The sequence below is a fragment of the Myotis brandtii genome, unplaced genomic scaffold, assembly GCF_000412655.1.
Source record: "Myotis brandtii unplaced genomic scaffold, ASM41265v1 scaffold266, whole genome shotgun sequence".
Taxonomy (NCBI): domain Eukaryota; kingdom Metazoa; phylum Chordata; class Mammalia; order Chiroptera; family Vespertilionidae; genus Myotis; species Myotis brandtii.
The window spans coordinates 7,940,074-7,966,682 of NW_005360124.1; the positions used below are offsets into that span (position 1 = coordinate 7,940,074).

Below are 26,609 nucleotides of genomic sequence, written 5' to 3' on the forward strand. Positions count from 1 at the left end.
TCAGGACAACGAATGGATGTGGCCGGGGGTGGGGAGCGCAAATCAGGAATGATCAAATATCTGACTTGTACTACATAGCAAATGGTAGTATCACTTAACTGAGAAGAGAAACACAAAAAGAAGAAAAAACTTGGTTGTAGAATGAATATGCTGAGTTCAATTTTAGAAATATGGAAGTTGAAGTAACACCCAAAGAGAAGTCGCTTGTGGTAATTGAATATGTGGATCTAAATCTTCTTTCTGCCCAGATCCACAACTGAATTCTTCCTAAAACTTTAGCATCATGCTATTTCCCATCTCAGATCTTTTTCATGGCCATAGAGTGTTAATACTTTGGCCCCCAAGCTGCTTCACAATCTGGCAATGAACCTACACTGTCTGGTGCCATGTGTCGCCTCAAAGTTAAAAAATTCCTACAGACAGCACATAGTGTGTAAATGTGATGATCTTAGTAAAATTCAAGGTCACTATCAAATTAAGCTGATAACGAAAATGGCACAATTCTCCACCGCTCCCTGTACCTATGGCACTTGCAATTACTCCCATGAAACAATGAGGTTATTTCTTCACCCTGTGATTCTGAGCTGGGTTGACTTGCTTTGGCCTAAAGAATGTGGCAAAAGTAACAGTGGTCCAGTTCCAATCCTTCTATACCTTTTCTCTTGTAATCCTTCCTGGTTCTCCCGTGAATGAGCCAAGGTAACCTGCTAGAGCAGTGGTTCTCAACCTTGGCTGCACATTAGAATCACCTGGGAATCTTTTTAAAATCCTGATTTCTGGGCCTCATTCTCCGGAAATTCTGTTTCTTTGCTATGGGATGGGGCCATAACATTAGTAACAAAGACACAGAATTTCTGGAGGATGAGGCCCAGAAATCAGGATTTTAAAAAGATTCCCAGGTGATTCTAATGTGCAGCCAAGGTTGAGAACCACTGTGCTAGAAGATAAGAGACCACAGGGAACGGATAGAAGTTGTCCCAGCTGAAACTACACTCTAGTGCAGTGATGGTGAACCTATGACACGCGTGTCAGAGGTGACACGCGAACTCATTTTTTTGGTTGATTTCTTTGTTAAATGGCATTGAAATATATAAAATAAATATCAAAAATATAAGTCTTTGTTTTACTATGGTTGCAAATATCAAAAAATTTCTATGTGACACAGCACCAGAGTTGTTAGGGTTTTTCAAAATGCTGGCACGCCGAGCTCAAAAGGTTCGCCATCACTGCTCTAGTGGCTACTGAGCAGCTAACCCAGAATGATTCACTTATGCATTGGTGAGCCCACGTGCAACCAGAGAACTGTGAGCTGAGCTCAGCCCACGCTGCAAACATGCAGAATCATAAATCTAATAAATAGCTATTGTTTCATGCCACAAATTCTTGGGGGGTGGTTTGCTATATAGCAAAAGCTAACTAACAGAAAAGATGATCAATCTGAGGGAAGTAACCCGAAGCAGAAAAAGTAGAAGAAAATCGGTGTGTCCAGTTGAAGCAGTTTATTTAGAAGAGAAGAGCTAGATGTATACCTGGGGAGCAAGGGCAGTGAGGACATCCAACTGTATGAATATATGATTCTAAACTAAAGCAAATTCAGAGTTCCTTATGCATTCATTCAATCCTTCCCCTCATGGAAGCCGTGTTTTTCCGCTCACCTCATCCAGCATTCATATCAGCAATCTCTGAATATATGTGGGTTTTATCTTCACAATGAAATTACAAACCAGTTGTGGTAATGGAGTCTACATTATGTATCTTTATAACCTCTAGAGTTCATAGTAAAAATGCTCACTAACTCGTGAATTGATATGTTTATGAGAGAAGGCAGAAGTAAATGCTGAGATAAAATGCAGAAGATCATTCACATTTTTAAGACATGCAATGCAGGTGATAATAGAAAGGGTTCAAATATGACCTGGAAATCTTTGTCTTCTTCACATTGGCTCATAATAGAGCAACTTTGCCAATGAAAAGATTCAAGAAATAAAACAGGAAATATGCAGGGACTGAAGCCTTCACAAGGAATTGTATAAGAAGAGAAGAAGGCATTCATTTGGGGGGTGCTAATGATGTACAAAAAATGGCACAAGTCAGAAGAGGTACAACACTGTGACAGGTGAGCTATTATCCAGGAGGCATGGTGGGAAATTTCTCCTAGTTGGAGAGCAGCTCGGGGGTGCAGGTCTGTTTCCTTTGGATCAACACGGCATGACAGAAGTGAACATCTCATCTCTTCTTTGATTTTGGTCAAAGGCTCAGTTGGAATATTGCCTTCTAGGTCATGCAGTAAATACTTTCATGAGTTGAGAAACTTGGTTTTACCAGCTGACTTTCTTCTTTGCTGACTATGAACCAAGAACTAAGTAACAGTAATATCCTACTCTTTGCCCAAATTGTGTAATTAGTAAATGAGTAAGTTGTGTTTGCTTAGGAATGATCTCAATTAAGATGTTTTCCTGCCCAGGCCGGTTTGGCTCGGTGGATAGAGCGTCGGCCTGTGGACTGAAGGGTCCCAGGTTCGATTCCGGTCGAGGGCACATGCCTGGGTTGCGGGCTTGGTCCAACCTGAAGGAGGCAGCCAATCAATGATTCCCTCTCATCATTGATGTTTCTATCTCTCTCTTCCTCTCCCTTCCTCTCTGAAATCAATAAAAAAAATATTTAAAAAAAAAGATGTTTTCCTGAAGTGCCTATAAAGCCAAGAAGCAATTCCTATACTGAGCTCATGAAAATGAATTTTAGAAACAACTGAGCTGCATTATTTAATAAGTATGTGAGCATCAGCAAAAAAAAAAAAAAACACAAACCTCATTCTTTTCCAAAATGTAATTTCTTTGTTTACATTGTTTACAAAATTCCACTTACATAGAACTCTCCACCCTCTTGGTCTACTCTGTGCATAAGTCTGGCTCAGAGACCCCTCTCTCCTCTTTTTTCACCAACGTCTCAGGGAGAAGAGCTAGTGGATTAGAGGGCATTTCCCTTTCTTTAAAATGAGTAGGATGCAAGTATAGTTTGAATTTAGTTCCAACTGGTTTTGGAACTAAATTACTCCACTACTTTTATTTTTTCAAAGTCACAAAAATCTTCAAAAAAAATGTTTTTCTGATAGTGGAGACATATAATATCAGGGAGGAAGAATTTTAATATCATTGGAAAATATCTGAATACAACCTTACTAATGTGTCATGTTTCTTCACTTATATTACTTCATGAATGGCAATATTCTTATAAACATAATGTCAGGTAGCTCTTTTTCAGGTGAAGAAAAAACAATCCACTTTTAGTTGAAGATATAATGAAGATACTCCCAAACCTTCAATCATTATGCAATCAGGTTTCAACAACATAATCATCTCTTAGATTCATAGATGGATGGGCAGATGGAGGCATGGTGAGATAGAGAGATGGACAAAGAAGGGATAGACAGATAAACAGAGACAAATAATATCTGTAGGTTTACCTTGCAAGTCCTATAACATTTTGGTTTCTCTTAAATATTTATTGAAGTCTTTTCCTCTTTCTGGGACTCTACAGAACTTCTGAATAGTAAAAGTCACTTTAGCTCCCTATGTAAACTCCTCAAGTTCCCATAGATTAGATACTCCTCCAAAATATTTTCAATTAAGATTAAATCACAAAAAGATGCAGAAGTATGGAAGAGACAATCAAATCCATGTAACAATGAAACATGAATATTCAAGTGATGTTCAAAACTATTAGATAGTTCATCTCCTTCCAGAACCCCTTGAACTATCCTAATAGACCTAAGCTTAACTTGTTTAACTATAACATGTAGAGCAGCAGAAATATGGTCTTAAACATTAACAGTGGTTCCCCCTTTTCTTGTCTCAAAAAATATTAAAATAAATAACCTTAAAGACAAAAAGGATTTGTTAATCTGCTGGAATTACATACAAAATTAATGGGATGAGCAATTTCAAATACTGTTTTCAAATTTTTGTTTCTTAGCTCTATGAATGTACTGACTCAACTTTCTGAGTATTCTGATGGTTCTGAAGGGTTGTTTTGTGTTTTTTTTGTCACACTCTCTATCTACTAAGTTATTACCTCAAGTATATTTTTCTCCATAGGAAACCTGTAATAATTGGGGTATAGAAACTCTGAAAAAAGGAAGTAATATTATCAGTGTGTCAAAATTCTTATTCCTAAAATTAAGCAATGATATCAGAAGAGATAGGCTGACCAAAACCCACATGGTTATAAGTAGGTCTAAACAAAATCTGAATTTAATTTTGTTTTCCTATCAACACACTAGCCCCACTTTGATACCCACAAATCTTTTCTTTTTCCCCAATAACATGAATTCTTCAGGTATAGTCTAGACTTTATGTTTTCACATAATCAAAGAATAGGCCTAGTATATATAGAGGCAGCAAAAAAAAAAGTGTGCTGCTTAGAAAACCAGTAAATGCCTTAATATCAATAAATGTAGTTTATGTTGTAAACCTTTTCTTGTTTCCTATATAGTACAAACCAACCACAAAACTTAATGTCTGAAAACAAGAATTGTGACAGCTCACAGTGCTATGGGTTGGCAAGGCTCAGCTGGCAGCTCTCACCGGGCCTCCATGCAGCTGTGGTCAGATGCCCACTGCGCTGGAGGCATCTGAAGGCTTGGCTGACATGGCAGTTTAAGATGGCTTTGTCATTCACATGAATCGCTGGAGACTTGTCAATCTTATGCATGAGATTTAGTTTTATTTGTCCCAGTTACCTGCAAGCCCTTCTGAAGGACCTATATCTACTGTATAATGATTTTATACTAGAATAGTCTGAGGAATGGCAGTTATATTATAGTTTCTCTACATCTGGTAACTGTCAAAACATTTCATTTATCTACTTGTGTTTTGTTGTTTTGAATTTTCTAACCAATACTGATTAAATGCTTTTTGAAGGCTGAGACTGCATCAGGGAATGAGAAGATCCATGGCCTGGCCCTCACAAAGATTACATTCAAGTTGGAGCACATAAATAATACATGGACCAATGAGGCAAACAATATAACTAGGGATGATGGCAACAGTTATGAAGGAAATAAAAGAGAGACCTTGGATAACATCAAGGGAAATATGTTATTAAATGTATACCTTGGGTTCTTTACAATTCTGCTATTATTGAGCTGACCTTTATTCAATGAACACAGAAACTTCATTTTGAAAAGAGATGTTCATAGGTATCAGGCAATAAAGCTTAGCCTTAAAAGAGCAAGTTAGAGAAAAACTGAGGTTCCAGACCTATTGTCATTTAAAATTAAATAAAAAAACACAAAGGAAAAAAAAAACATTTTCACATTTCAAATAAAAATGTAAAAACAAAAAATTTCCCAAGACAAAAACCCCATAGCGTGATATGAGTTATTACTGTGATGTAGCCACAGAAAAATAAATCTATTTTACATTGCAAAGCAAACACAATCTCACTTCAGACCATCAGAAAATCAGTTCCAATAGCTCCTAAAAATCCCACTTTAATATTGTTCTTTCTAGACTGAATGAAAATAACTGTCTGAATGTACCTGACATCTTTGCTTTCATTGTCCACTTGCAGATGTAAGTTAGTATAAAATCTACAAGGTTGCAGGCAAGAAAAATGAAACATTTTGCTTGAACAGGCCAATAATAAGCCTAGCGCTTCTTCTGCTGTGGCAAGTAGTAGATGCTTCAGAAAAGATGAAGGATTCCAAAATGCATTTAATTAGCTACTCAATAAAGGAACCTACACAGCACATTGCCTCTTCGACCTGGTGAGATCCTCTCCAGACCCTGAAATATACTGAGCAAGAGAACAAAGTCATTCTTATCCTCCACTAGCAATCTTAATTGCAAATGCTTTCCTTATTAATAAAAAACATGGAATCCTTTCAAGAATCTCACCAAGCAACTTGCTTTAATAGTATCCTACAGAAATTCTTCTGTTATAGAAAAATAATTCAGAAAAGTATGGCTGTCTAAATACAATGTCAAATACACATTTATAGACTATGGACAGTGAGCTTTCTCTATAACAGCTCTTATAATGATATACTCTGGTTAAACTGGAACTCTGCTCCTGTAACCTATGTCAATTCTTTTTCCATTCCCTAATGAAAGGAATTAAGTTAATACAATTAAATGTAACACTAGCCTTGCAGCTTTCCCCAGTCACAGTCACCAGAACTACACACATATTTTAGAACATGGTTTCCCAAGCATCGGTTGTCTTTTCTACCTATCTAATAGCAAGCTCTTCATGGGTAACTACTATAATTACTTCACAGATGGTCATGGTCCAAAACATTCCTATTCTAATAGTGGTATTTTCACCCTTGATTTTAGGATAGGGCTTTCCAAAGTGGAAAAAGTAGAGATAATGAAAGATGCTGAATTGAACTTTACTGTACCAAACTAGTACTACAGTCTTGAGCTATAAAACTTAATAAGTCATCCAAACTTCCACCTCTTTTTACACATAATGGCTACTAATGGTCTAAGAAAATAAAACATTATAAAGTAAATAGAAATCAGTAGACAAATATCTATTCAATGCTTCTATAAGAACAAAAAATAAAGTGAATAAAAGTATTGCAGTTTATAGAAATTACACTAAAAAATCTGCAAAAGAAGAAAACTGTAACACAATATCCAAACCTAAATAAAATACACTACAATAGAATCTGTAGATATGGACATCTAGCTGAAATAAAAATATAAAGACATATATGGACAGAAAAAAACACAAGAATGATATGAATCTAGAGTTGACTAAACCCTGAAAATAAATGAAAGACAAAATTAAATTAAAAATAAAAACTAAATTATAAGGTGTCCAAGAGAACTGGTTCAACTCAAAATATAATCAGAAACATTGAAAAAAGGCATAAATATATGAAAAGAACAAAAAACAAATAAAGGATCAAAAAGCAAGTAACCAATAGGCAAAGAAGATCAAATTTGCTTAAAACTGTGTCATTTTTAGCAATAGAAAGTCCTCACTCAACACCATTCATAGGTTCTATTAAGCTGAATGACATATAATGAAACTAGTTTCACCACACATAGACTAATTTACATAAAAGAGTTATGTTCCTATGGAATCACACCCTATATAATAAAGGGCTAATATGCAAATTGACTAAACAGCGGAACGACCAGTCACTATGACGCGCACTGACCACCAGGGGGCAGACGCTCAATGCAGGAGCTGCCCCCTGGTGGTCAGTGTGCTCCCACAGGGGGAGCGCTGCTCAGCCAGAAACCCTGAGCCGGGTTCAAGGCTGACAAGTGCAGTGGCGGTGGCGGGAGCCTCTCCCGCCTCCTCAGCAGTGCTAAGGGTGTCCGACTAATGGCTTAGGCCCGCTTCCCGTGGGGAGTGGGCCTAAGCCATCAGTTGGACATCCCCTGAGGGTTCCTGGACTGTGAGCAGGCGCAGGCTGGGCTGAGGGAGCACCCACCCCCCAAGTGCACAAATTTCGTGCCCCGGGCCTCTAGTTAATGTTATGATGAAGCAACATTGAACAAAACGACATTATTCGAGGACCTGCTGTACACCTTAAAGAAAAAAAAATCCCCTGAGCCTCTCGACTAAAAAGTAAAATAAATTGCTTACATGTTAAGAAAAATCAACCAAGGTATCTTTCAAGTATCAAAACTATAGAAAACATTTTATATAATCAAGAACTCAGGGAATAGTGCAGTTGCAAGCCCTTTTTAGGTTTTCCAGCAGAAATTGTGCTTCTTCCAACCAACTGGCAGAAGAACTGAGGGTGAGTATGAAATATATTTAATTGTAAATTTCAGATTAAAGCAAAGGAGGGAACAAAGTTAGAAGAAGAGTCAGTATGTGTTATGTGTTCTGACAAAGTAGGAACAGTGAGCTTCAAATGAAAGGAGAAAAGATGGTAAAATAGAATAAGCTAATGAATAATTGGATAGCTAAGAGTCAAAGGACATTGTGTAAACTGCAAACCAAATATAGAAGCCAAAGTAAGAAAAATAGAACTAAGAGGACATAAAAGTTACTTAACAATCACTAAAATAATAAAGCAAACCTTCCCAAAAGCCAAAATAAATCATTTTAAAAGCGCAAAAAGAAACCACATAGTGAAACACAGTAAAAATAGTAAAAATAATACAAGTCACACATAAACACATACTCATATAATAAAATAATATGACAGAGTTGAGACTTTTTGGTCATATCGATAATGTAAATGAACTTAAAAGTCTCTACTAGCCTGACCCATGTAGCTCAATGGTAGAGCGTTGTGACCTACGAACCAGGATGTTACAGTTCGATTCCTGGTCAGGGCACATGCCCAGGTTGTGGGCTCAATCCCTAGTTGGGGGAAGGGGCATTCAGGAGGCAATCAATCAATGATTCTTCCTCATCATTCATTGATGTTTATATCTCTTTTCCTCTCCCTCTCTGAAATGAATAAAAATATATATATTTTAAAGTCTCCACTAAATGAAAAAAACACACACACAAAAACAACAACATAAAAACTGAGTAACAAGAAAGAATGTAGCTCCTATCATAGAGTAATTCAAATGTCTAAGAACAAAGGGTAAAGGTAATGCAATGGTATAAACACAGGTCTTGTGATTCTAATGCCATTTAAGACACACAGAAATATCATTTCTCACCTACTAAACCAGCCAGGAGTCAACAACCGACAACAAGGCAAGGTGAGGGAGCAGGCCCTCCCAAACATGGTTGATGGAAATCAGAACTGTTCTTGCCCCTGCTCAGGGAGTTACCCACAATCTAATAAAATTATTTTTGTTTCTACCTTGTAACTGAGCAATCCCACAGCTAGAAATTTACTCTGAAAGTACACCTCCAACACCACACAAAAATATATGCACTAGGTTAGTCAGTATGGAGTTATTTGTAACATCAAAATATTGGAAAGAAACTAACTGTGCATTCATTGATGTCTAAATAAATTATGGCAACTCTCCCACAACACAGTTGCAAAAAACAAATAACAAAAAACACCCCAAAAACAAACAAAAAAAATAAGAAAGAAAGAGAGAAAGAGAAAATAAAAAGAATAAAGCTCTTTGTGAACTAATATGGAATGATTTCTGAGGTATATTAAGCAATAAAAAACAAAAAAGGAAAAAGGATTTGTAGTATTCTATGAATTTTTCTATGAACCATATGTTTTACATATTCCAAAATAAAATTAAGTACATGAATAAAATTAAATATATAAAGATGGGGGCGAGAACTCTAAAATTGGACAGAACAAACAAATTAATCATCAACCTAACTGTGTATCAAATTAATGATATAATCACAGAGAAAAAAAGTATTGCTTTAAGCAACTTTTTGATTCAGGTATTCTGACTGTATCACCTCAATGAAATATATTCTAAGAACAGAAAGAGATCTTGAATTTTACATCTGTAAGTTTATTGGTGGTAAAGATATTAGTGCAGTCATGTCAATACTGTTTGTGTGTTTGGTAGTAAATTTACTGATATTGATGAGATCCATGATTCTCCCTGTGGGAGAGAGAGGATAGAAATATGGAATAGGTGAAGAAAAGGAAGGACCTGTACTATTAGATTGGAATGGGAGATGCCACTATAAACTTCAGATATGCATCGGAGGCTCTGTCCACTGAAGAAGTGTGTAAAACCAAGGGTATCCTTAATCTTGCTTATAAATATCATCTATATATACGAAAGCCTTATATGCAAATTGTCCCCTCGGGAGTTCAACCACTCGCTATTACATACGCTGACCACCAGGGGATGGCACGGAACAAAGGAAGGCCCCGGATGGCAGCCAGAAGTCCCCAATCAGCCCTGATCTCCAGGCAGGCCTAGGAACCCTACCCATGCATGAATTTTGTGCACTGGGCCTCTAGTTCCTTAATAAAAGAAACCATAGACTTGAAGAAATGGCTATTTCTAGGTCTGAGGCAGAGGAAATACAAGGTGAACTTTTATTGTGCCATACAAGAGAAAGTTTTGCTACAACCAATTGGGGACTTCTCAAAAGGACACAGGAGTCGATTTGAAAGGTCGCCTACTCATCCAACTTGAGAATTTGAGAACCGAAAAGGAATAATGTCAATAATGAGTCATTGCATTTGGAAAGAATCTTTGAGATCATAAAGATATTTAAGAGGAAGAGGAGTGAATAAGGGATCACAGAATAGAAAAATCATCATTTTGGAACCCACTGATCTCTACTGATCTACTGATTAATTTAGGCAGGAATCACCAATAGATGCTAAAATCTTGGGAAGAAGTTGACAAGGAATAAGATATTCATAAGTCTCAAAATATTTCTTCCCAAATTTCTTATTAATTAGAAAGATAAAATGTTCCTTTACATGGAGAACTCTAGCAGAAACCTCAACCAAACAAGTAAATAAATGTAACATCACCCAAACAGGACTTCTAACATTCTACTTCCTGACATGAAGCACTGAAAAGGATACAATCTCACCTGGATAGTTTTTGTAACAAAAATGTTTAATTACTCCTACGGTCCTGAAAAACCATCAAACAAATCCAAAGTGTGAGCTATCCTACAAACTATCAGCCTGGACTATGGAAATCCTCAACAAAAAAGATCACTCACTCCCACCCCTAACCTCCACCCGAACCTCAGTAAAAGTAGGGAAACTCTTCTAGCTTAAAGGAGACAGTATGGTGAAATAAATAAGGCAATGGCTGATTCTGGGTTCTGGATCAAAAGGGATAGATCTATAAAAATATTTTTGTGACAACTGGGGAAATTTGAATATAGACAGAAAGTTGGATAAGATCACCAACTTTCTTCATAGTGAAAATGGTGTTTTGGTTATATAGAAAAACATTCTTAGGCGAGGCATCCTGAAATATTTAGGGGTGTATTTTTACAATGTTTGCATCTAATTTAAAAATCCAGGGGAAAAACTGTGTATGTCTGTGTGTGTAGAGAGAAAAAAAATATTAACTTCTGGTAAAGCTAGGTGAATGAAATGCATGTGTTCCTATTATTTTTTTTTTCAACTTGACTGTAGGATTCAAACCCAAACTTTGGGTGGAAAACATTACAGGCGCAATTTAAAAATTATCAAAGGGTTAGGTCCCAAAAGACACAGAGCTCATGCCATAATGACAGACTGCAAAATATGATTCAGGGCGAGACAGTAGGCATTGGCAGCAGCAGGAGCCAAGCGGAAGCCACACCAGTGTCCTGTGGACCACCCACTGCCCTTTGGACTCTGTGCCCTTGCTGAGGTGGCATGCCAGCTACTTCATTTTTTAAAAAAATATGTTTTTATTGATTTAAGAGAGGAAGGGAGGAGAGAGAGGTAGAAACATCAATGATGAAAGAGAATCACCAAGTGGCTGCCTCCTACACAACCCCTACTAGAGATCAAGCTGGCAACTTGAGCATGTGCCCGGACCAGGAATTGAACCTTGACTTCCTGGTTCACAGGTTGATGCTCAATCACTGAGCCACACTGACCAGGCAATAATAACATTATTTTTTAATCCTCACCCAAGGATAATTTTTCCAATGATTTCTATAGAGATTGGAAGGGGGCAGGAGAGGGAGAGGAAGAGGGGGTGGGATCGGGGGCAAGGGCTAGGGCGAGACACATTGATTGGTTGCCTCACACATGCACCCCTAATAGGGCTGGGGAACCTGCAGAATGAGGTATGTGCCCTTTACTGGGAATCAAACCCACAACACTTTGGTCAGCAGGCTGATGCTCTAATCACTGAGAAAACTGGCAAGGGCTATTTCTTCTTAACTTTGTCTGGTGAAGGCTTTTTATCAATGGCTGCCTTTACTCTGCCCAGGAACACACGTGATAATGATGCCCATCCATGCCCCAAGATTTCTGTTGGGGTGGCGTAACCTCCTTTCCTGAGCCTTAGATTTCTCTGAGGACTCTTGCTCACTGTTCTCCCCTTAAATCACTTTGTCCCAAAGGTATCTGACAAGGCAGATGAGGTTCAGTGGTCAGAAACAAGGATAGAATAGGGAAGGAGATGAAAAGTGATGGGAAAGATGTGCCCCCAGGAATTTTTCTCAAAACACCAAAGCAAAACCTCTTGTTTTTTACTATTGGATTTGAACTAGGAACTACTGGTTGATATCTTGCAACCATGGGCAGAGAGCTTGTTTGAGAATGAAACCAACAATTACATCAGAGCTACGCTGGTTGGCAGGACGAACTAGGTTCCTGGAGACCTACTTTACTTTCTGGATCAAGGGAGGCTTGCCAGTCTGGACCTATATGAGCCAATAAATTCCCTCCCTTCTACTATTTTTTTTCCTTTCCCTGGTTTGGATTGAATTTTCTGATCTCTCATAACCCAAACAATCTCAACTGAAACAACATTTCATAAAAAATATATTGGACAAATACATTAGAGAAACAACTACTGTTTACATTTATATGCCCCTCTCATTGATTCACAAAGCATAATAGGATAATAAAGGCTCTGAGAAGTCCTGCATTAAAGACACCTTTTTAAGTTTGTTCAAACCAGTATGTCCCAAACCACTTGACTTTGGAGATGCCTATTAAACAATGCTAAGAAATAGTGTCCCGTGGCAAACCATTTTTGGAATGACTGTGTGGAAATCATTCATTTGCCTGCAAAGAAATCCTGTCATGGTTCATCACTTAACTTCAATATCACTTAATTTCCACATTAGGAATTTGAGGACCAGGTAATCAAACCAAAGATAACATCAAGAAACTTAGATCTAAGTGGAGGGGCCTCACAACACTTTTGTGCATGCCTGTACTATGCTATTCGGTATTACAGAAACTTAGCTATTTCCCGGCTTGCCTATGACCTGGCTAATGAGCAGAGTATACAGCCTTTTCATATTGGTATCCCCAGCATGTCGAATTACGTGGGATACACAGGAGAAATTCCACAAATGTTGCTGACTGAATAAAATCATTACCAATTTACTTTTTCCTGTGGGGATCCCACTTCTTGTTGCTTTCCTTCATTTTCCCTTCTGCTACACACGGAATTAATGCTTTTATTGAGCAATCTGTGGTGACTCCTAGTTCCTAAGTCCTGGGAGGATAGAACTAATTCAATGCTCATTAGTGTGTACAACTAGTTTAAATGATTTGTTCACAGCACATTCCCTTTTACTCGCCCAGAATAAATCAGGTTTGATCATTTCGGATCTCTTTAATCTTTCATTTTCTTGGACAAACCTCTACAATTAGATATTTCTCCAGTCTTGTTTTACTTCATCTTTCAGACTAACACAGAGTGGAAAGGTTTAACACCCTCTTTTCTAAAGTTGGCACACCAGGGGAAATAATTATATGCTATTGTGCGTAGACCTAGTGGAGTTAATTTCATCCCTTCTAAATAGAATGTTAATTTCCAGGCATCAGGTTGTTGAAACAGATGGTTTTGCTCTTCTCCATGTATTGCCTGTATAAGCTAGAGCAATGCATGTCTATGTCATATTTTCCATCCTTCCAACAACATTGAAGAATGTGAAATACACTAAAACATGTTGATAAACAACTATGAAGGTAGAATAGACTTAAAACCATGTAATATGCAATATAAAGGTTTTTATTTTTAAGGAACTGGGGATTATTAATCTTGGGAAGATTCTGGGGCAGCAGGAGAACCATTTAAAATGTTTCTAGCTTGGCCAGTGTGGCTCAGTGCTCAACCCATGAACCAGGAGGTCATGGTTCAATTCTGAGTCAGGGCACACGCCCGAGTTGCGCGTTTGATCCCTAGTTGGGGTGGTGCAGGAGGATCAATGATTCTCTCTCATCATTGATGTTTCTAACTCTCTCTCCCTCTCCTTTCCTCTTTGGAATCGATAAAAACATACTTTAAACAATGTTTCTAGAAAAAAAATATTCCAGAGTAATTTCAAACAAGTAATTTGACCATGTGACATGTGTGGGACACATTTTTAAGGACAAAAAGAACTACATACAATTTAAATTGTTTGCTGTTATCATAGTGCTGGTGGTAGCCTGTTATTCTGAGATAGTGCTGCATGTAGTGTGAGAGAAAGCCAATGAGGAATTCTGTTGGTGTCACTGAGAACAAGATTTTCAGCATGGGGATATATGCAGGTGTAACTGATGAGGGTAAATAAGCTGTAGAATCGATTTGAAATTGCAAATATCTGTATAAACTCATGGCATATTATATGTCGGTGTGTGTCGGTCGGTGTGTGTGTGTGTGTGTGTGTGTGTGTGTGTGTGTATGTATTGCATTACTTCTAACTCTGTTCACTAAAAAAGCCTAAGACTTGCCCAACAGTGATGAGAATCTCAACACTCATATTGCAATTTTTAAATATCAATAACTTTAAAAAAGGCACAAGGGATTAATGGAGAAATGGCTGATTCCATGCCTGAAAAAGGGAATGCACAACCTAAGTGTAGGCCAGTTTGTCATGCCAAAAGAAAGCAATACTGGAGTCATATCAAAAGGACCCAGGACCTAATATGAATGGCTCTCACTGACCAAAGATGGGGCAATGAAAGCAAGAATAGGTTTATAACTTTAAAGAAAGCAAACATATCAGCTGTATCTAAATCGAATTTGTAATAAAAATTTCAAAAACCTCATTAGTGGCTTTTGGTGAATGCTAGGGAAGGAGCCCCTAGTAAATGAAAACACTGACCATTATTCTCACCTTTCCTATAGGAACTGTACTTCATTGTACCAAATAATTGATTAGAGTCCCTCTTAATTAAAGTATCCCAGCCAATAAAGGAAGGAGTCACATAGAGATCACTACTTTGCAAACCCTAATGAATCATTAAACGATCTGCACAATGGTGGCTGCTAGTATCACAAAGTGAGACAAGCAGACATTGTATCTCCAGATGGAAGTATACATACCAACTAGTAGGGAGTAGTTTCACCCTCAGGCTCTCAAAAATAAACTTGAACTTGAGTCCCATCAAACCTTTAGCTCTGACTACCTACCAATTCATTGATAATATTGGAAATAAAACATGCTAAATGACCCCACAAGAATTCAGTCAGCAAAATCTGGACCACGTGAAGCTCTATATAACCTAAATTCTTCCATCAAAAATTTTTAAAAGAAAAAAAATGGAGGTGATGTTTACAATGAAAGAAAATTAAGATTAGCAATTAATCACAAGGTATGAACTTTGAATCTTGATTCAAACAAGTTACAAAGAAAAAATTATAAGACAATAGGGAATATTTGAAAACTGACTTGATATTTGGTAATATAAGGAAATTATCATTATAAGTGATACTACTATGGTTTTACAGTGGGGCCTTGACTTACGAGTTTAATTCGTTCCGAGACCGAGCTCGTTAACTCAAATTACTCTGTCAACTCAATGCAAAAAATCGGCCGAGAGACAGCTGGTATCTCAAAAAACTCGTTAGTCTGGACACTCGTAAGTCAAGGCCCCACTGTATTGTGAAAAATGGTCCTTATAGAGACAACTACTATAATATTCAAAGATGAAATGAAATAAGGGGTGTGAACTGCTTTAATGTAATCAGAGTAGAGGGGGCAGTCAATGAAAGAACATTGGTTTTGAATCAATAATTATTGAAGTTGGTGAGGGCACATGGGTGTTCATTATATATTCTCCCTACTTTTGCTTTAAATTTCCAAAATGTTTCTGGAATGTTTGCAGTGAAAGCTGGTGAAATGGGAATCAGATCCTTAACTTGGAATTCAGACCAGGGGGAGTGTGTGGAGGGACAGGGACACAAGTTTCTGATAAAGTGTTTTTGAATGGAATTGTTCATTATGGAAAGAAAGGGCCACCTAAGTAGAGTACCTTTCTGGTTACAGTAAAAATACAAGGCGGATATTGAGCATGAGCTGAGGACTTGAATCAACTTATTTTTCAGGCCCGTTCCAATTTAGTGATCTTTGAGCTTCTTTTCAGTATCTTCTGAAAAACCACCTGATTCAAAGCATTAATTACAAAAACACATACAGCATTTGCTTCCGTGTGCTTGTGTAGCGTGCTCGGATGTGAAGCAGAGGGCCTGGGATACAGAGCACAGGCAGGAAAGAAGAATGAGAAGGGGCCTATTAAACATTTCAGCAGAACCGGCATGACCTAAAGTATTGTGCAGACCTGCTACGTTGAACTTATTACTGCTGCAAGTCCCGCTGAGTCTCTTTTAGCTTCACTGAAAGATAAGGTTGGCTTATCACTAGGTAACAACCCCAAACATCCAGTTTTTAAGACACTAATTTAACAAGGTTTCAGGAAACCATGCAAAGAGATCATTAGGAGGACACAGCCCTATGCTACCTGGGCATAATTTTCTTTTCTGTGCTTCAGACATGCCAATTTAGAATGTCTGAGTCCCATCCCAGTAGGCTTTTTGCAAGAGTCAAAATTCAACTGACCAGGAAACTAAAAGTGAAAAGGCGGACAAAAAAAGCTACATTTCTGCCAAGTAGTTTTTAAGATTATTCTGTAAATCTTGTACCAAACACTTTAATGTTCACCACCCAAACTGACTGTTGTGTGTTTTCTTAGCATCAAGGACAAAATTAGGCTTCTTATCAGGTTCTTCTAATCAAGGAAAGAATAATCAGTGAATGCAGGTTTTGCTAAGTCCACCTCATCTACCATCAAGACAGCATCTCTGCATTATGAACCCAATTTTGATTCTGGCCCATGCAATTAAGTAATCAAACCCTATTTCTGGAATTTACAGTTTTATTCTGCATGTCTCATTATAATTTGGCGTCACCTGGCGTGCAGCAGCCCTGTCAGCTTGCACTATTTGCATATGGGATTACCCATCCCTGGCCTGGAATCCCAGCCACTAGTCTGAGGCAGTCTACCAAGGATTATTTTTTAATTTTAATTTTTTTTTTTACATTTGAGAAACTGGAAAAGTCACATTGATGTGCATGTACATTCTACCTGAAGATGGTTACTACTTTCTCCTCCCCAGGCAATTTAGGCGTTTTTGTCTTTTGGATTCTTCTCATCACTGGATTGCTAAGAATCATTTCTTTTACTCCATTAATTTCCTGGCCAAGTTCACTGTCAACCAAAATTAAGGAAAAACAGCATTCCAGAGGCCTCTGTCTCAGATAATTTTAGAATTTGAATTCTCAGTGCAGGACATTTAAAGGCACCATCATCTTTTAGGCATAGTCAAATTCAGTTCTGTGAATTTGGAAAATGATGAAGCCTAAATGACCGACTCTCGCCCCACTTCATATCAACCTTTATTGAGTACTTACTAAAAGCCCTACCTATTGGTAGAGAAATCGATTAAAATAAGCTCAACATGTGCCTTGATCACTAGAACTCACCCCAATACTGGGTGAAATGAGGAATTCAGAGAAACTGTTTGATAAAAAGAACTTGAGTCAACATGTTAAGACGACAAGCACAGAATAAGTGAGCTCAAGGGTCAATGCCATCTGCTCTCCAACAAGAAAATGAGTTACTAATTAGAGAAAAATCATGACTGAAGTCTTGATAAAAACAACTTTGTTTCTGTTAACAGACTCTTCATCATGTTAGAGTCAGGCCCAAAGGGCCAGACTACCCACATATTTTTACTCTTTGAAAGCAAAGCTGAGGAGATAAATTACCAGTACGGAATAAGTTATGCCATGCTCAAGTAAATTCATGAAGGTTGTAATAATTTGCACCGGGCAAGAATGAATATTATCTGAAGTCATTTTTCCAAGTGGATCATTAATTACTGGCCTCTTCTAGAAGCACTCTGACTAGTTAATTACAGGTTAACTTATTCCTAATATACTGACTTCCATCACGACCATCACGTGGGACAATGAAATCATTATAATCATCTTGAGTTAATCAGCAAGTTCCAATTAGGGTTCTGCTATGGCACCCTCAGTGCCTTCAACTGATTGGGCAAACTGACTTAAATTAACCAAACTTCTGCCCATTACATGCTCCACTTACTTGTCATTAAAGAAGGTACCATTTACTATTTTATCTTTGGTGTGAGGAACATTATAAACGCTGGGGAAAAAAACAGAAATCTCTGTTAAATAAGAATGAATGCGTGCATGTGTTCGTGCATGAATAAATATCTACCTCATAGGAGCTTTGAGTTAGTTGGGATTTTCTAGGCTGCAAAACAAATATGGACACCATACCTAGGATTCAAGTTTGCTTTTTCTTAGAATGATCACTATGAATATTTTTCTTGGTGTTAATTTATTCATTCAGTGAACACAACGTTTTAATAAAGAAGGAGCTATTATTCCAACTCAGCCAAGCATGTGTTTGGCCCCCTTGGCTGGCATCTGGAAACTTGAGTATGGGGAGGGTTTCTCACCATCCCCTCATAAGAATGTCTCACTGTGGTTAGACCCTGAGCACTGAGTCCCCCCTGATGAGCTTCCCTGAGATAACATTTCACACATGTTGTCACAAGTCATTACTGGCAGAACTAAGTGCTTTCTGTGTGACTCCACTGAGAGAAGTCTCTTGGAAGCTTAAGCCTGGTTTCCTCTGGACTTCGTGCCATGTGGCTTTTCTTTTTGCTGACTTGTGTTATATCCTTTTCATTGAAATAAATCATAGCCATGCCTATGACTATGTGCCGAATCATGTTGAGTCCTCCTAATGAATCAGCACATCTTGGAGTGGTCTTGAGGACCCCCAACACAGGCAACATAGTGAGTTTAAAGTAGTAAGGAAATGAGAGCGTGGTATACTGCAGTCGGGAGCTCATGGGTGAGGTGAGGGGGTTAAGCTGGAAGTCACAATGGGGGCCCATCAGTGGCATGTGCTCTTCTAGATGCACTATCCGGTGGAATTCATTTGCCATGTGGAACTAGAAGCAATTCGAGCAGGAATAAATTTAAGAAGACAGCTAATCCAGAATCCTCATTTTTTCAGATGAGCTAAGGTTGAGAGCTAAAATAACTTTCTATAAGATTCAGGGCTAGTTCAAAGCAAATACTAGCACGTCAGAACCACATCTCAACCCCCAGCAGTCCTTACCAGTAAATCATTTGCCACCTGGCTGGAGTCAGTCCTCTCTCAGAAGGCCTCCTGCTTGCACCAAGATGTGCCACATGGTTGCAGATTCACACCATGTTGCATTTTCAATTAAAACAGCTAAATGGGGTGTTTTAAAAGGATGATTTCCAAGCTGCCAGGACAATAACGCCACAAACTCCACCAGATTTTATTAGTCAAATGACAGCATAAATCATTGGGGAAATGTGTGCCAACCGGAGAAACAGCAATACCTCAAACTCTTAGAGTACCGAACGCCATCCAGTTGGCTGAGAAAGAACCATGTGGCTTAAAATCATTTTTTGCAATTACTATACTAGCTAGTTCAAGTTTTTGGCAGATATGCCCCACATGCATAGCCGAACTCAGCTAATTTTCACTCTGCTGATGGACAAATGTTTTGGGGGTTTTTTTGTGTGGTTTTTTTTATTCTTTTCCTCAGAAAAACCACCCAGAGAGTTTTCATGAAATCTGAGGAAGTGCATCAATAAGTGAGCCCATTTGTTACACCCTGGCTTTAAATAATGCATATTAAATAGGCCACCCAATATTCATCACAAAAAAATTCTACTGTGCTAACTAAGATGATGACTTAAGAATATCAATCATACTAATTACTAGAGTCTGAAAGTCAAACAGCAAGATTTCCGGAGTCCTTTTTACTTTTCTCTCTTGAATTGAGCTTGTCTTTCCGAAAGCAGGAAACAAAAAAAAGTTATTTACTATGAACTCAAAAATCATTATTAATTCTTAATAGTTAGATAAGAAATACCATACAATGCTACATCAGTTTCTTTAAGCAATGAAATGTTAACATGACCAAAGGAACGAAAGAGCTTTAGTATTAAATTTGTTTTTTTTCCCACATCCACGTTGCATTTCCAGGTCATCTTCTTGGCACCTAATCAATAAATAGCCCAAGTGTTGAATTCCACCTACAAATGTATGTTATGATGATTTCAAAAAATGTTCATCTATTCTACATTGAATATCCGCTCCCTCCAAGAGAAGCATCCTGCCAAGAAGGGAACTCTCACAATGCATTTCAAATCCAGCATCTGTGCTAACTCTGTAGGGGAAGAGGGGACACTATTAGGAGAGGGCTCACAGGCAGCTTCAATGGTATAGATAGATAATGGTCTGTTCCCTTGCATGGGGGTGGATGGACAGGCATTTGTGGTATTCTTCCAACTTCTTGTATGTTGGAAATATTTTAGAATAATTTTCAAAATATTTAACCTCCTAAATTTTCTTGTTCGGCATGCCTGGACCCTCTAGGAGGCGTTGTATTTAACCTTGCTGACTCTGGAGGCAAACTGAATTTTCTCTAGGAGGGTCAAAATGGCCCACTGAAACCATCTCTATTACACGGAGTTCCCAAAGACTTGGCCGAATCTTCACAACCTTTACTATCAGATATGCTTGGTCTGTGGAGCATCTTGAAAGAATACAGAAGCCAAAGGTTATTTTCAATCTGTGCAAAGTGATAACATCTTCTCATATTAAAGCAGCCAGCTTCCCAGATAGAAAATTTTGTAAGTAGAAGGTATAAGATAAAGAAAAACAAGATAAATTGACCAAGTGTGCTTTAAAATGTCCCATAAATTTAAAAGCCCTTCTTCCCCCAGCTGATAATGGGAAGAGGGAAGCCAGCTGTGTTCACAGGGACCTTATGTTTAATGTATGGTAGTGCAGTGAGGTCTCAAATGGGACCCTGGGTGCTAGCATCAGCCATCAATTGGAAACTTGTTAAAAATGCAAATTCCCAGGTCTCTGCTGAGAGGACGAAAAAGGGGTGGGCAGTACTCCTTCCAAATGATTCTCATGCCTGGTTTTGAGAAGTGGATGGAAGTCTAGCCTTTGAGGTCAGTGACTAGGTTCACATACTAGGATCTGCCCCTGCTAAATGCTGTGACTTTGACCACGTTAGTTAACTTTGTGTATGCTTTCATTTCCTCAACTGTAAAATGAAGACGATTGTTCCTAACTCATTGGTTCACTGGCAATATGATAATACACGTAAAAGTTTGGCAAAATGCTTGACACATACTAAGCACTCATTAAATGTGAGTGTCATTTTCTCAACTATGAAGATGATCAAAGACTTGCTTGTATTCCAGTTTACTCATCTACTTATTCGATGAGCATATATTGAGCATTGCCCACATGACAGACTCGGGCACTCAATTACACAGGATTCATGGCTGCATCAGAATTACCCAGGGGGTTCTGAAGAAACCCCACTGCCTGAGCCCTACTCTATAGCAAATCAAAGAATCTCAAGAATCTCAAGATTACGTTATAAAAGCTACTCAGGATATTTTAACGGGAGAAGCAAACCTGCAAGCAAAAATTACAGCCCAAAGTCAAAGGAGCTGGGGCTAGTTGTATACACATGATCTCAAAAAACTTTTAGGGGGCTTGTTTGCCCAGTGAACTTTCATTGGCCTCATATACTCCTCTCCTGCTTTACTGATCTCCTTAGAAAGCACAAACCATGCTTCCCTGACTCTTCAGTGCTGGCTACCATGCTGGACCATGAGTTTGAGGATGCAACGAGAAGTGAGCTCTATTATTGGGCCCTCCCAACACCTGGAGCCTGAACACCAACTTTGAGGGCGGAGTAGTCCATTATAGCCGTCACCTCCATAACCAACTCTCGTAAAAGCACATTTCCCTAAATCTATTACCCAGGCCTGAAGGCTAGACATAATGGTTTCACACGCCAGTCTCCAAGGGGAGGAGCGAGGGGCAAAGCTTTTATAGTAATTAAAAGAGACACTCAGGCCCACTTCATGCCATTCATTAATCTCCATTCTCCTGTGATAAATACAGAATGACAGACCAGGACCAGGCTAAGGGGCTCAAGGGAGGACCCTTGAAGACTCCTGGAGCGGCCCTCAAAACCTCTGCAGCAGGGCCCCGGGCTCAGAGAAAGGTAGGAGGAGGAGCTCAGCACCTTGCCCCCTTATGTCCCCAGGGAGCTCTGAAGAATGCCCACTGGATATGCGACCCCACCCTGCTTTGCCTCATAGCAATTTAAAGAACAGATAAAAAGGAAATAGCATGTATTGTAATGAGGAAGTCAGAGAATAATAATAAAAGCCATGATGATTTGTGGAGGGTTTTCTAGTGCCAGGCACTGTGCTAATGTCTTCTCATGTAGTATTTTATGTAATTGTGGCAACCAGCTTCCTAAGACCCCTGCCTCCTAGTATACACACCCTTGGTGCAGTCCCCCTCATTCACTGAATCAGAGTTAGTACATGTGACCAATATAAATTCCAGAAGTAACTGTCTGTGACCTCTGAGATTAGATCACTCAAGGCATCATCACTTTCAACACAACCGCTTCAATCACTTGCTCTCCGGGAGCCAGGGCGACGTCAAGTGGACACTCAAGCAGCTCTTTGGTGATGGCCACGTGGAGACCAGGCCACCTTGGAAGTGACCCTCCCGCTCCAATCAAGCTTTGAAGCTTCCAGCTGAAGCCCCAAACATCAGAGAACACAGAAGCCATCACCCCGGGGCCCTGTCGGAACGGCTGGCCCACAGAGCCGTGCGATAACTGTCCTGAAATCTAAGTTCTGTGATTTGTTATGCAGCAATAGCGAACTCACACCTAAGCGCTCAATACTCTCATAGTTGACAAGGGTTGAAGTGACTCAGTCATGGGCACAGTCAGTGAAGCGATGGGGACTGGACTCCAGGCATGAAGATTTGAAGTTCTGGCTCCTTTTCCATCAGACTGCTGACAGATAAACATGAGGTGTGTAGCCTACTTCCCAGCCCTTTTATTAAGGGAAAAGTAACCATGTAATAGAAGCCTCGTAAACAGTTTGCATGTCCCCAATATGCTCTGTTCACCCTCCATGGCAGACACCATCCTGCCTGGTATTTCAGCCATTTCTCTATGGGTAGAAGCTCCTGGAAGGCTGGAGTCCTGTCTTCCTTATGACAGCCTTGTACACAGTAGAAGGGTGTGGCTAGGATGTCAGGTTAGTCCTGTGGACTCCCACCATCCTGCCTGCTTCGGCAGCTCTGCTCTACCATTTCCAGGCCAGGTGATCTTAAGCAAATTACCTAAATGGTGTGAGCCCCCGATTCCCCACTCTTATAACAGGGCCAATATGAACACACATTTCTGCTTGCTTGCACTGCATTAAAAAAAAAAACCTCTCATAAAGTGTTTAGCACATTGACGGGCTCACAGTAAGTGCTCAATGAATGTTACCTATTTGAATTATTTTCCAAATGTGTTGAAAAATGTCCAACATTTTAAATGCCCAACAAAAGCTCTTCCCTGAACCTATCCTCCTGTTGAAAGAGAATTTCTACAGATACAGCAGTGGTTCCCGGGTGTGAAGCGATTTCGCTCTGCAGGCACTGGCACCTCTGGAGACGCCTTGGCCATGGACCCTACGAGAGCCCAGCCTGCGGTGCCTCGGGAAAGCTGCGCTTACTCCCCCATCCAGGGACATGTGCAGACAGCAATTTGGCTCTTCCTTCCAGGAGGAAAAGGAAGGCAAGTAGGGTGTCCCTCCCCCTGGCCCAATAAACAGGGGAGGAGAGGGACTGTGCTTCCTCCTATCTCCTAATCCCATTACATTCTTATCATTTGGTCAGTGCAGACCAAGCTCCTTAGCTCCTGCCAATACTCACTGTAAGGCCTTCCCCTGTGGTTCATTCTTCCTTAGTCTTGGAGCTAATAGGCCATCAAGTGTCTCACTGCCCCCTCTGGTGATTTCTACTTAAATGCAGTTTAGAGTCCCGCCTCCCTTTGAACTTAGCTTCACGGCTCCTATTCTTTTTTTCTCTCTTTACATAAGAAAAAGTTTTCTGTGTAAAATTCTGTTTAGGGTCTAAAATATGCCCACAACCTTTTACTTCTGGGTAAGACTAAAGAAAGGGAAATACCAACCACATTCACCCATATCCAAATAAACACAAATTCCTAGCACTGCAAGGTGCTGGGTTCAGTTTGTTTTTTTGGGGGGGCGGGGGGGCGGGGTGCGTAGAGGGTGTAAAAATGACTTCTCCACTGTAACAGAGGAGATTTTTAGAAAGTATTAATAACTAGAAAACAAAGGCCCACGTGAAGGATGCCACTAAGCAGGGACAGAGGGCCCAGGAGAGCAGAGGAAGAAAAAAAAATGACACATGAGGACTCAGAAGAGTTAGAGCAGTCAGCCTGCGGTGGGGGCTCTGAAGGATGGGAGGATCCTGACCGGAGGTGAGGAAGGACAGGAAGAGCACTCCAGGTGGAAGGGATGAAAGGCAAGGAGGCAGGAAAGCAGGAGGCAGTTTGCAAAGTGCTACAGATTTATGGAGAAACGGAGACAGAGATTACAAAAAATAAAGTTGATTAGGGGAACATACACTACCCCAAATTAGCAATAACGATCTTTAAAGGGGAGGAAATTTAAAGTTCTTTTGCAGATTACGCAGCAATTTGGTGACATATGGATTTCATAATTAAGAAAAAGTAACATTCTAATCAATTTCTCAGGGATCCTGAACTTAATCTCTTAGAGAAGAATATTTTCAAAGGAGGCAATGTCAAGTGAATGGGTAGATCACTCTCCTCAATATGTTAAGTTTCCCTCACTCACAGAACTAGCTATAAGTCAACTACTTTTCAACTAGTTTTTTCCTGGTCTAGTTTTAAAAACTATTAGCTACAATGAGAAGGCACATATTAGACAACTTACGTCAGGAATCTGTTATTTATCAGCAGTCATTTCAATGATTTCCAAGTATCCTCTAAAGAGCCTGGTTTAAAGGTGGAATCAATGCATATCAGAAGTAAACACGATATTGATAGGTCTTAAGGATGTCCGCACCTTAGTATATTTTTCTATCCTCTATCTAGCCCAATCTTGGAAAGCTAGCAGAGTAAGCTCTCAAACAGAAATTCTGTGAATCAGAACTCACTTCCCTTTCTTCTTACAACCAAAAGGTCAAGCTCAAAAAAGATCCAGAAACCATCACAGGCCATCCACCAATCTCAAATGGTGACTTCTTGAAACAGTAAAAAGTCCCTGCACTGTTTCTCTGTCCTCCCAGTCCCAGTGGAGGCTCCCTGCACAACACGAAACTGGAGGACACAGGCGCAGGCCAGGCGAGCTTACCATATACCACATGCTTGGCCACTTGGGATCATTGAAGTAAGTAGACTGGGCATGACTGAAGTCATAATCCCTCTTGGTCCGTTTTTTCACCACCTGCTGTTGGATCCACTCCACCTGCCAAGAAGAACATCTGGTGAGTGTGCCGGTTCCATCGGGTTAGCACAACATAAATGAAGGTCGGAAGCATGTACCATCTTGAGTCGATTCTGTTTAAGTTATAGGCTTCATTCTGGCAACTAAGATCTCTGAGTCCAGGGACTCAGAGATGCTCTAAGCATCTAGTTCTACTTTATTATATGCAGGTTAGGCTTTTTTTTTTTTTGCCTTTTGTGACAGATCATTCATATCTCTCAATAATATGCTAACCTTTTCGTCTTTTCAGAAAGCACCTCCATTCACAATTTATTGCGAATTGATAGTGTCAGTTTTTTCATCCTTACCTTATCTAAAGGTCAGCAAACTTTTTCTATAAAGGTCCAGATAATAAATATTTTAGGCTTTGCAGGTCATATGATCTCTATTGCAACTATTCATTCTGATATTGTAGCGCCATAAGCAATATATGAATGTTTGGGAGTGACTGTGTTCTCAATAAAACTTTATATACCAACACAGGTGGCAGGCCGGATCAGGCCCACAGGCCACAGTTTCTGATCCCTCCCTTATACTATCATCAAATTGTTTAAATGTTCTGGAATTAGCCATCAAATGTAAAACTCATCCTGGGATCAAATGCTCTAGGACAGCCCTGGGCAAACTACGGCCCGCGGGCCGGATCCGACCCGTTTGAAATGAATAAAACTAAAAAAAAAAAAAGACCGTACCCTTTTATGTAATGATGTTTACTTTGAATTTATATTAGTTCACACAAACACTCCATCCATGCTTTTGTTCCGGCCCTCCGGTCTAGTTTAAGAACCCATTGTGGCCCTCGAGTCAAAAAGTTTGCCCACCCCTGCTCTAGGACCACAAATTTTCAAAAAATGTCTTTCTACAACGTAGTGTGGTGGAAAAGCACTATTTTGGAGAATCAGAAAACTAAAGCCCTAGACCTGTCTCTGGCAAAACACTGGAGAAGTCACTCAATTTTCCAGAGCCATAGGCTCCTTTCCAGCTCTAAAATTCAATTCAAACCCACCAGATTTAAGAAAGTCTTAATATTTAGCTGCAACCTTTGCTTAAACAAAGCACTTGGAACTTTGAGTTTAATACAGGATTATAATCTAAATGGTAGAGGTATGAAGAAAGGTATTTTTTAAAATAGGTAATCATTATATCAACATAAAAATAAGCAGGTTCCATTTTGAATGGAGCACCCCAAATGCAGTATCAGCCCTGGTGGCACTCTACCATTTGTCCCTAAATTTTCTTTTGATTTCTTCTGGCCATAGCTAATTTAATCACAATACTCTAAAATGTTCTGTTCCACCATTTATTCCTACTCTTCACAAAGAAATTACAAATTGGGG

At 39.3% G+C, this 26,609-nt stretch overlaps 1 protein-coding gene across 1 annotated transcript in view; it reads right to left on the reverse strand.

Moving 5' to 3' along the window:
- The window catches only part of PCSK5 (proprotein convertase subtilisin/kexin type 5), a gene marked incomplete at its 5' end in the record, with an annotated part of 415,527 nt that overhangs the window by 311,599 nt on the left and 77,319 nt on the right, over nt 1-26,609 (reverse strand). The window contains one exon of the mRNA XM_005868347.2: nt 25,141-25,254. Coding sequence (XP_005868409.1) covers nt 25,141-25,254 — 114 coding nt within the window. The remainder of the gene's footprint in view (nt 1-25,140; nt 25,255-26,609) is intronic.